Genomic DNA, 11,970 nt, shown 5'->3' with positions numbered 1-11,970 from the left:
GATACTGTTAAAAAGAAGAAAAAAAAAAACTTATCTTATATTTACCCTCGAACCTAAAGAGTAAACCTAATACTCCCTTCATTTCAATTTATGTGAACTTTTTTGGAGTACGAGGGTCAAACTTTATAACTTTGATCGTAAATTTTGATATATATTTTTCAAATTTGTAAAAATAAAATTTATATATTTAGAAACTACATAAAAAGTAATATAAATCATGATAATTTATAAATCAAATAATTTAGAAAAAATATAAAGAAAACATGATAAAAAAAATCAACTCGTAGATTCCCCAAATAATAATATGTTTACATAAATTGAATAGTACATTTTCTACATTAGTAAGATAAATTTGAACAATTTATCGGGTATATAATGACCCTTTAAAAAGGACCCGAAATTTCCGTAGGGGGGTTTAGAAAGGGTTTTAGAGAAATGTTAAATTTAAGGAAACGGATTTGGCCATTGCAGCAGCTAAGGCGTTTATCAACAGCAATACGAGAAAGTATAGAAGATGAAGGCGACTGGTTTTATTCATCTGAATGGTGGAACTCTACTTCCGATGGACACACTGTTTTCCGATCAGTTTCCGATAAGGGAAACGGCGTCGTTTCTGTCGTTGCTTTCCCTTCTTCCCGACCAGTTCAGTTCTTTCTCTCCCTTTATACACCTATCTATCCAATACAATGTGTACATATTTTGTAAATAACATGGCCGAATGGTATTTGGCTGTAATTTTCCCAATCCTCTTATGTAGTATTTCAAGAACTTCAAAGTTCTAACTACGATAAATAGTTGAATATGCTCATTTTTTAGCTAAAGAGAGCTACTATAAGAGCCCGTTTGGATTGGCTTATAAGTTGATCAAATCACCTTATAAGTCATTTTTAACTTATTTCGAGTGTTTGGCAAAAATAGAAAGCAGCTTAAATTAAGTTAAAAATTACTTAAAATAAGTCAAAAGCAAGAAGTTGCTCAATCCTAACTTTTTTTGGCTTAAAAGCCATTTTGGTTTGACCAACAACTTTATCCTTTTATCTTTTATATTTTCTCCCTTATATTTTTTTATTAATTTCAATACTAAGGCTTTGATTTCTATAATAAAGGTGGTACAATGCTGGATGTGTTGTAAGTACAATTTTGAATCCAGCTGGTGAACCCTGCTTTGTACTTTAGTGGGGAAGAGTATAGGAGCAGGCCAATTGTCTGGAAGCTGAACGTTGTGTGTAGAATGGATCTTGGGCCTAACTCAACCCCAAAAGTTAGCTCATGGGGCGAGGATAATCCAAGTCGATATATGGAGACCAATTACCCATCCCATATCTGATGTGGGACTCTTAACTCTCTCTCTCTCTCTCTCTCTCTCTCTCTCTCTCTCTCTCTGTGTACACACTCCTAAAAGTCTCTGGAAATGCAAATTATGGGAATGGAGTCCACATGGAGGGAAATGGGGATATTGAGGATTCATATAGCTGATGCTAACTAGTTTGGGATTGAGATGTTGTTGTTTTTGTTATGGGACGTGATATTTCCACTAGAAATGGGTTTCTGTTAGAATTTTTTTATTAGTAGAAATGAGAAGATGATTTCTTTTGACAGGAAAATTGTTATTGGGCAAGAACAGAGAATTGGCTTCAAAAGAGGTATGAAAAGATATATCCAGGGCATGAACATGATGGGAATTTCAGGATTCTTGGTTACCAATGGCGTAATCTTCACTTTAACGACGAGACTCGCCAAAGCACGGTTAAAATTATGGCTGCTTACAGGGAATCAGATCCTGGTGCGATATACTTGATGCAACAGGCAGAGTGCCTTGCTGTTCCATGTAAATATCACAGTTTTATTTTGTACTGCAGCTCCTTTGCAATCATATGATCATGTAAATTGAATGTATGATTTCTCTAGGAGTATAATTCATTAACTGTATGTTTAGTTTCCCAAAAAAATATAATGGCTTTAAATTTTGAACCATCATTTGCGCATCAGCTATTCAGGTTTCACATGTAGAACATTTTCAGAGATGCGTATAAGCATGAGCATTTTGCTGCTATAACTTTCTTTCCTCAACTGAATCTCAAATTTTGTTAACCTGAGCTGTAAAGATGGTAGTGATAATGAAAATAAAACTAAGATGATAAATAATGTCAGACACTTTCTCATTTCAGATCCCTTTACTTTAGGTACCGAGGGAAAGGGTTTTCAATAGGGTAAAGTATGTTTTATCTTGTACTAAACCTTACTTAACGTGTCATACTTCTCCAGTTCTCCTCAATGATAATCATGCCTTCACAATTTTAATGTTGCTTCAATTCATATCATCTCCTCTACAGATGTGAAGAGCATGATCTCTGCTGGCTTGGCTACCATAGCATCTTGCAAATTCGATCTTGAAAGTGCAGTTTGTGGGAGAAAACCAATGAAAATCTTATGCATTGGGCATGGTGGAGGAAGCATACCATTGTTTTTGGCGAGTAAAATCCAAGGTTCAAAGTGCTTTATCGTGCTTATTCTCCCTTTTAAGTCTCTGAATTTGAGCGTTCTTTTGGTGGCTTTGTGTCTTTTGACATTGTCTGAATGGGAAACCATTATCCAATCCTTCTTTTTTTTGATGATGTAAGTGTTTTATAATCACAAAGGCATCAAGGGGATGCATAGTTACAAAAGAGGAGGAAATATCAGCTCATACAAAGATAACAAAAAACCTATCATAAGTCTAGAGAGCTGACAAATCCAAGAATCTATCATAAGACTAAGGAGCAATAAAATCCAAAAAGGAGTCTGGGTTATATGCAGGGTAAAATTAATCCAGCTAAAAAGAGTAGTCAGGCATCTGGCCTTGAGATTTGAGCTGGCAGTTACAATACCATGAAAACATCTTTGGTTCCTTTCCAACCATAAGCACCACAAAATGCAAGCAGGGACCATAGACCAGATTCTTCTGATGGCCTTCCGAACTTTCCAAGAACTCCAACAGACAAAGACTTCCCTGACAGTGTGAGGTATAACCCATTGCAAACCAAACAAAGTAAGGAACATATTCCACACATCTGTAGCAACTGGACAGTGTAAGAATAGGTGGTTAATGGTTTTAGAGGTGCAATGGCACATGTAACATCTATTAGCGAGATGAAATTTCCTTTTCATGAGGTTGTCCAGAGTTAAACAAGCCCTTTTAGAGCGACCCAGCAGAAACAGGAGACTTTAGGCGGTAAATTGATTTTCCAAATGAGCTTCCAAGGCCATTGATCAATCAGGTCCTTGTTGGAGGTCAGAAGCAGGTAGCCTTCTTTGACAGAATAAGAACCGTCCTTGTTACTGCCCCACTTAAGTCTGTCATTTCTCTGAGTGAGAACTGGACTGTTCTGTAGACACCCAATCAATGCTATCATGTCCTCTATTTCCCAGTCATTTAGGTCTCTCCTTAGGTGCAAATTCCATGAGTTGTCCTCCCAGTTCTGAGCAATTGTTGAATCTGGGTTAGTTGTTATAGGGAACAGCCTGGGAAAAGCATCCTTAAGAGTAATAGAGCCAAGCCATTTGTCTTTCCAGAATAGAAGATGAGCCCCATTTCCCACTTGGAAGGAAGTGTTGAGAAAGAACTCATCCCACAATCTCCTGATATCTTTCCATAAACCAGTTCCATAAGGAGTTAAGATTGGGTTGGAGCACCAATGGCTAGTGCTACCATATTTAGCTTGGATAATCTCCTTCCAAAGACCAGCATCATCTTGGTTAAACCTCCAGTGCCACTTCATTAACATACATTTGTTGTGTAATGCTAAATCCTTTATACCAAGACCACCTAGATGTTTTGGAATAGTTACTTTGTCCCACTCGACTAGATGATACTTGTGATTTTCGCTATTACCTTCCCATAAAAAAGTCCTCCTTAGTTTGTCAAGTTGATATTGAACCTCTGATGGTATTGGGAACAGAGACATGAAGTAAGTAGGAATACTATCCAAGACACTATTGATGAGTGTTACTCTGCCACCAAAAGAAAGGTACTGTTGTTGCCAAGAGGCCAATCTTTTCTCAAACTTTTCGATGACCACATTCCAAATCTCCATTGATCTGTGACTAGCTCCCAAGGGGAGTCCTAGATATGTGGTGGGGAAAGTGCCAGTGCTACAATACATGATGCTGGCCAGAAACTCTAAATCTGAAACCATATTAACAGGGTAGATAATGCTTTTAATCATGTTAATGTGGAGCCCTGATAAGGCTTCAAAGATCATAAGGGTGAGGTTGAGATACCTCACTTGAGACTCCTCAGCACCACAAAAAATAAGGGTGTCATCAGCAAAGAGAAGATGAGAAACAGGAACGGTAAGACCAGGCCTGTTACCCACTTCAAAACCACCAATCCACTGCAATTTCTTTGCCTTTTCCAGCATGTTACTGAGACCCTCCATGGCCAAAATGAAGAGAAAGGGAGATAGGGGGTCACCTTGCCTTATCCCTCTCTTAGGGGAGAAGAACCCTACAGGACTTCTGTTGACCAGAACAGAAAATTTAACTGTAGAAAAGCTGTATTTAATCCATTTGATCCATTTCTCACCAAACCCCATTTGCCTTAGAATAGAAGTGAGATACTGCCAGTTGAGTTTGTCAAAAGCCTTCTCTATATCCAACTTGAATAAGAGACCAGGGGCATCGCTTTTTTGTCTCCAATCCAAGACTTCATTTGCTATAAGAGCTGCATCAGTGATCTGAGTGATCTGTCTGCCTCTTATAAAAGCATTTTGATAACCTGAGACCAATCTCCCAATCACTTTTTTCAATCTTTCAGTCAGCACCTTTGCCACCAACTTGTAGACACTACCAATAAGACTGATAGGCCTAAAGTCTTTAAGTTCTATAGCACCTTTCTTTTTAGGGATAAGGGCAATAAAAGAAGCATTGAAGGATTTTACCATGTGGCAATTGCAGTGAAAATGATGAAAAGTTCCCATAAGGTCCTGTTTAATAGTGTCCCAGCAGTTCTGATAGAAGGCCATTGTGAAGCCATCTGGTCCTGGGCTCTTGTCAGGGGCACAAGAGTTTAAAGCACTCAACACTTCCTCTTCTTCAAAAGGTTGTTCAAGAGCATCCCTATCGTCTTGGTTCAGACAACCCAAGCCTTCAAAGGTTGCTGAAGGCCTCCAAGCTTCATCCTCAGCATACAACTGCTGATAGAAGTCAAGAATAGCATCTTTTACTTGCACTCTGTCATCAATGATGTTGTCCCCCACCTTCAACCTATCAATACAGTTGCAACTTCTATGAGAGTTGGCAGCTCTTTGGAAGTATTTAGTATTTCTGTCCCCTTCTTTCAACCACAGGCATCTTGATTTCTGTCTCCAAGATGTTTCTTCAGCCTTAGCTAACTGTTGGATCTCCATTTTCAAATGCAATAATTTGTTCTTTTCAGCTTGAGTTTGTAACCTCCCTTCAGTTGCCTGTTCAAGAAATAAGATTTCTTCCAAAGCTTTGTTAGTTCTGGTAGAAACTTTGCCAAAAACCTCCCTGTTCCATGTAACCAAATCCTTTTTCAAAGATTTCAACTTTTGAGAGAGGATGAAGTCCGGAGAACCATTAACCACGTAGCCTTGCCACCACTGCTTTACCAAGTCAGTAAAACCTTCCTGCTGGAGCCACATATTTTCAAATTTAAAATAAGAAGGTTCATTAGACCAGTCACCGCTCTCTAAGGAGATGGGTTTATGATCCGAGATAGCCTTGGGTAGAGCCAATTGTTTCACAGAGCCAAAAGCGTCATTCCACTCTGAAGAAATCAAGAATCTATCAATTCTAGAAGCTTGTAGTGAATTTTCCCCCCTGGTCCAAGTATAGAATGCCCCTTGCAATGGTAAATCAACTAAGTCCATGTCTTGAATAAATTCAGAGAAGCATTTCATGGCTCTAGATCTTCTTATACAGTTGAATCTTTCATTTTCAAAACGACACACATTAAAATCTCCTCCGATGACCCAACTTTCATTCCAAAGGCCCCTTACACCGGCTAATTCGTTCCAGAAGTCATCCCTTTCCCAGTTAGTATGTGGCCCATAGACACCAGTAAAGCAGAATCTGAAATTAGTTTGAACACCTTCCATCATAGTTGACATAGTGTGTTGTCCCTGGTGTGCATCAATACAACTCCATTGTCTTTTATCCCATAATATAATTATACCCCCTCTATTGCCACTGGCTTTCAGTTCCACCCATTCAACCCATCTTGAACCCCATAACTGTCTAGCTATCTCCACAGAACAGCCTTGGATCTTAGTTTCCTGCAAACATAGAATGTCGGACTTCCATTTCTGAATAAGAGAATTGATGGTGCTCCTCTTGCTCGTATCATTGAGCCCCCTTACATTCCAGCTAATGATCTTGGCTTTCATTCAGAGAAGGCTTTGAGTTGCCTGCCCCTGTTGGATCCTTCACCTTTTTCATATGTAATAGTGCAAGCCAATTTCTTTGCCTCTAATTCTTCCTTCTTTTTTGGTTTCTTAGTCTCGCTACTTCTCCCCTTTTGCTGCTGCAATTGAGATTGCCTTTTCTGCTCCATGCGCAGAATCATATCGAAGATTTCAGGCTCGAAACCTAAAGAATTCACCCCAAAAGCCTTGCATGCTTTAGTCATGGTTATTTTAGTCCAGTGCGACATCTCAATTACTGTTGGAGTATGAATATCCTGATGTATATCGTGATTATACCCATCCCATGTTAATTGCAAAGTATCACTTCCAGAGGAAGGGGAAAAATCAAAACCCTGAGGATTGGGCAAGTGAGATTCAGGGTGTAAAGAAGGGAGAGTGAGAAGAGAGAGGGATTGCAAGTATTCCGCTTCATCATCTGCATCGTCATTATCTGCCATAGAACCATCGTGATCAGTTTTGACAAGAGATTGACTAGTCGTCACTACTGAATCCGCATAGAAAGTTTCAGCTGGGCCCTTCCCTTTTGTAAAAAGAGTAGGGGTTTCCTGATAAAGGGTTTGGGCCGGCCCTTTTGATTTCCACTCATGTAATTGTGGTCTTTTCTTAATAAGGGGAGCTTTATTCCTTTTCTGCCTTCTGGAATAATATAAGTGGTCCACTCTGGGCTGGACTGAAGTTTGGGCCTGACCCTGCTGTTGGGCTGAAATAGAGGATGGCCCAACCCTAGGAGATTCAAAATTTAAAAACTCTGACTTTGCAGGCATGACACATGCTGGCTCTGTAGTCTTGGACCGCTGGTCAATAACCTGCCCCTGTGGCCCATTCCCTGAGGCTGTAATTTTTGCAACAGCATCAGCAACAATGGAGATCTCAAAGGTCCAATCCTCATATTTCAGATCGATCTTTCTGGGAATCTCCTGGGTAGAATCAGTGATGCAAATACGAGCCCAGTAGAGATGATTCCTCTTCTTCGTGTCCTCATCAGTATCCACATAACCACCGCAAGAATCACCGATGAATTTCATGGTTTTCTCCGACCAGGCATGCAATGGAACTCCGAAAGCTCTCACCCATCGGGAAGCAGACTTTGGTGTTGCAAGTTGAGTTCCGGCCACCGGAGACCACCATTCGAGAGCAAGGCTTCTTCCATTCCAAAACCAATCACCCATTTTTACCCTCTCCGCCTCCTGCCTCGACGGGAATTCGAAAAGAAATTGGTTGTGAGAATCACTGGTTCTGATATTAAAGACACATATTTCTCCTCCTTTTGATGTAAAATCTCATCTTGAAGGCAAGTATTGAGGCGTATAATCTGACATGACATGATGCAGGTAAAGATGATATGGGAAACTTTAGATTACGTGTTTCTTGTATTATAGTTGGTCTCTCTGATAACTCAAATATAATACTGACTGAATTCTTCCAACTTATAAAGGAACCTTCATTTTTCTCTAGAAGATGTATAAGATGCAAGGTCTGATGGAAGAATAAATGAGAGAATGAGTGCCTTTTAACCTGAATATTGCTTGTGATTTTGGTCTGTAGGTTTTGTTTGGATCACATGGACAGGGGGCTAAATAATGAAGTATTTGTTCTCTGTGTCAGAGAAAATTCATCCCAGTAGTTTTTGTTTGGTTCACATAGATGTGGGTAAATGATGAAGGACAAACTTTTGTTCCTAATAGTAGAACCTGGAGCACTGTTATACAAATATTACAAAGTTCTATAGTGGTCTCTATAGTTTTTTGAAATATGCTTGTAAAATGAACACCTTGGATTGTTTGTATTATTGGTGAATAGATATGAATATCAGATTACCTAGTAGAGAAACTATGTCTTCTCTGCTTTTAAATCCTATTCTCATGTTTACTTCTTAGGACTTCAGTTTCTCTCCGTTGTTATTGAAACTTTGCGTGCACTTGTTCCTAAACTAGCTTTTGCTTGTTTTGACGTACTGATATTTTCCCAACTACAATGTATCAGGTGCTGAAGTGCACATAGCTGAAATTGACCCTGTGGTTATCTCAGCCTCAGTCCAAGCAATGGGGTTCCCATCTTGCTCAGTTATGACCCCATCTGGTAGTCGTGCACAGTCAATTCCTGATCCTATTGAAGAAGTACAATGGAAAGGCATTCATGAGAGGCTTCAATTACACGAGTCAGATGCTGAGAAGTTTCTTCTTGAGAATAAAAATCTTTATGATCTAGTTTTCATCGATGCCTATGACGGGGAAGATGTTTTTCCTCACGCCCTGTGGGATCCACACTCTCCTTTCCTCAATGCTCTCGCAGACCAACTTCACCTCGAGCATGGAACCGTTATCATAAACCTTCACTCAGATGTAGACTTCAGGGATGCTGATTTCAGTCCACCTGGTTCTCACCTTTTGCCGATGGGAAAGTATGTTTCTAAAGTGTGCAGAGCATACAAAGAAGTTCTGTTAGGGAGTAAGAGTTCCTATAATGGTCTGGCTTATGTAGTTTCAGTGCCTTGGGTATGTAATACATCACTTGTTGTGTGTAGAGGTTTAGAGAAATCTAGTAGAGATATGGTTATGAAGACTATCATGTCTAGAGCTCTAGTTGTTGAGAATATTCTTGACTTGCCATTTTCTTGTTTGCAATATCTGAAACGAGGTTTTACTCTGGTGAATTAATATGAATTAGGTGTTTTGCCTTCTCTTCAAAGCTGTCGTGTAGTAACATCCATCATATTAAGGTGCCGTTTGGCCATAAAAATTATTCACTTTTTTCCGAATTTTTTTTCACTTTTTTCACTTTTGGGCGTTTGGCCATAAATATTCCGAATACAACTTGAAGTTGTATTCCGGAATACCAAAAACTCAAAAAACTTGTTTTTCAAAATTTTTTCACTTTTTTACAACTACATTTCACCAAAAATTACAATTTCAAAAACTATGGCCAAACACAACTCCAACTTCAAAAATTCTAAAAAAAAAAAAAAAGTGAATTTGTTTTTGGTATTTATGGCCAAACGGCACCTAAGAATGACACTTGTCCAAATTCCCATCTTAAAACAAAAAAAATCATTTGGTACTTCTTCTCATATGTTTAAGCTTTATTGGACAAAGTTATCCGAACATATTAGTAAGAGGTAACAAGTACTCGATATATTAATGAAGGTGCGCACAAGTTATGTCGTTTCAAATGTCATTGTTATAAAATATTAAATGGACCTTGTGACATTAAAAAAATGGATGTACGGATTATTCATTCAAATTTCAGTTTGAAACTCATGTAATTAACCTATTTTTCTTTTGGTTAACCCTAAAACTGGGATAGATCCATGAGAAATCTCATTTGTGACATAGGAAATCTCATTTGTGACATAGAACTCGTACTTTACCTTGTACAACCTTCCCGACATGTACCTTATCTTGTACATCAGCCCAGACATATATATTAGCATGTTCCATAACCAAGATTTGTTTACATAAAGAAATAACCATGGAAGATATATTCCTAATAACATAAAGGGGAGATTATAAGCAACATCTTTGGAGTACATAAATCGAATTGCAGTGTAGAGAATAAAGTAATCGTACAACCATTTAAACCCCTAGATATATAGCATAGCTAGGTTATTATTGTGGATGCCCTAAAACAGTTGGACAATGTCCTAACGGATGAATGAGAAGTATGTTTTAAATAAGATCACCTAATGGTGTAAAAATTCTTTATACCGACGATGTACATAACTTACAACAATAATATGCATACATATATCTAAAGAGGACCAGGATCCAATGAAGAGAAAGCAAGAAGCTCAGGATCACACTCAAAAAGAGCCATAAGATGTTCTTCAAGGCTTACCCAAGCTTCAATCCCAACTGATGTTTTTGTATCCATTAAAGCAATATAATTTGTAGCAATTGGAAGACCTGTGTCAAAACTGCTTGGTCTAGACCAAATAGGCCTTCCCCATCCAAAATCTACTTCATATAGTCCACCATTACACAAACTAGTACAACCAAGATAAAGAGCATTCTTATTGGAATAATACTTTTCTTTCAACTCTCTCAATTTTTCCTCTAGCTTGAGAACACCTCCTTCCCCTTTTATTTCTTCGATAAATTTGTCGTTGACTTTCTCAACAGCTGACCTTAAACGTGCTATGACATGGCGTACCTCTAGATCAGTATCACAATCGTACGAAGCAGCAGTGTTCCACATAATGTTCCCCAAGGAATATGGTGACAATGGTGGTGAGTGACGAGGTCTCAAGTTCATCGAAAAGGTGAAAATGGAGGGTTTTCGAAATCCTGATATAGTATTTGAAGCAACCATTGCGGTTTTCCATATGAGCCCCATCACGGCCATAACACGAGTGGAAGGTTGCACTTTGGCCCTTAGCGTGGCTAGGGCCGATGCATCAAATACAAATCTCCTTGTCACACACTTAGGTTGTTCACCAAAAAGAGTAGGCCACATTGTCAAGCTTAATTCCTTTGGCAATTTAGGACTAGGGATGAAAATCAACGGTGAAGTAGTGAAATCAGGATCTACATGTTTTCTTGAAGATGACTCACATGCCCAAGATTTCAAGAAAGTCAAGATAGAATGACCATCAATTATCTTGTGAGAAGAGTATATTCCAATGGCAATGCTACCACATTCAAAGAAGTTCACTTGAACCATCACCACAAAGTCCATTTTTGCTAACTCTTTAGAACATGGATCGAAAGGAAGTAAATTGTGTATCAACCTATTATTAGGCTTAGGGCTAAGAAAATTTGAGAGTTCACAATGTATTTGAACTTCAACATAATGAATTCCATCATCATTGCACTCAATTTGCATATCATCTTTCACTTTTCCAGCAAGTGGATAGAAGCTAACTAAGGTTTTTGATAAGGATTGTTTAAGAAGGAATCTTATATCAAGGTGTTCATTGTTCTTAAATTTCCCAAAATTGTCATTTGCATAGAATAGAACAAGAGGAACATAAGCATGTTCAACAAGTTGATCCAAAAGGGAAACTTTGTGTGTTTTCAAGTGATGGGCAGTTGGTTTAGCTGGCTTGATTTTGTTTATGGAGATGATCTCCATCTGCATCCCCATCTTGTTGGCCTCTTGATGTTCCATCTATTAGAAGTTATAATTAAGTAAATAAAAATGTATTATCTATAATAGTTTAATCTTTTAGATGAGATGACCACACAATTAAACATGATACCGTAGTAGATAGAGATCTTGAGTTCGAGCATCACCACCGCCCATTATAAAAAAAAAAATCATGTACTTGACTCATAAAAAAGAACCAAGCCTAGATATGAGCATATTAAAAACGATAAACATTTAGATGAAATTAATGATTATACAATTCAACATAAAAAATATTGATATCATTCACAAATATTAATTAGAGAGTCAAGGAATTGCGACTGTACCAAAGAGTTACTATTCTATAATAAGTGATACTCCTACAAGCATTTAGAAAAGAATCACATTTCTTTAATCATATTCATGAGTACATCAATTAAAATCTTATCTCAACGTACTTTACAATTTGAGTTTTAAG

At 38.1% G+C, this 11,970-nt stretch overlaps 2 protein-coding genes across 2 annotated transcripts; one reads left to right on the top strand and one right to left on the bottom strand.

Annotated features, from left to right (window-relative positions):
- The first annotated feature begins 382 nt into the window (after positions 1–382).
- On the top strand, positions 383–9,085 carry LOC132061467 (uncharacterized). The gene is made up of 4 exons (XM_059454284.1): positions 383–642; positions 1,600–1,828; positions 2,334–2,486; positions 8,412–9,085. Exons 1-4 carry the CDS (start codon positions 436–438, stop codon positions 9,083–9,085), a joined length of 1,263 nt encoding a protein of 420 aa, XP_059310267.1. The 5' UTR covers positions 383–435.
- Positions 9,086–10,175: 1,090 nt separating this feature from the next.
- LOC132061458 (stemmadenine O-acetyltransferase-like) lies at positions 10,176–11,534 on the bottom strand. Its single transcript, XM_059454277.1, has one exon. The coding sequence runs from the start codon at positions 11,532–11,534 to the stop codon at positions 10,176–10,178; it is 1,359 nt and encodes a 452-aa protein (XP_059310260.1).
- Positions 11,535–11,970: the final 436 nt, after the last annotated feature.

Source organism: Lycium ferocissimum, chromosome 1 (assembly GCF_029784015.1).
Source record: "Lycium ferocissimum isolate CSIRO_LF1 chromosome 1, AGI_CSIRO_Lferr_CH_V1, whole genome shotgun sequence".
Classification (NCBI taxonomy): domain Eukaryota; kingdom Viridiplantae; phylum Streptophyta; class Magnoliopsida; order Solanales; family Solanaceae; genus Lycium; species Lycium ferocissimum.
Note: the sequence above shows the minus strand (reverse complement) of the source record. Positions and strands in the feature narration are given on the sequence as shown.

Bases quoted from the DNA above. Each gene is read 5' to 3' on its own strand.
- LOC132061467 (XM_059454284.1), top strand. From the start codon at position 436: ATGTTAAATTTAAGGAAACGGATTTGGCCATTGCAGCAGCTAAGGCGT. The intron at 643-1,599 runs GTTCAGTTCTTT...TTCTTTTGACAG, and splicing joins CTTTCCCTTCTTCCCGACCA to GAAAATTGTTATTGGGCAAG. The intron at 2,487-8,411 runs GTTCAAAGTGCT...ACAATGTATCAG, and splicing joins TTTGGCGAGTAAAATCCAAG to GTGCTGAAGTGCACATAGCT.
- LOC132061458 (XM_059454277.1), bottom strand. From the start codon at position 11,534: ATGGAACATCAAGAGGCCAACAAGATGGGGATGCAGATGGAGATCATC.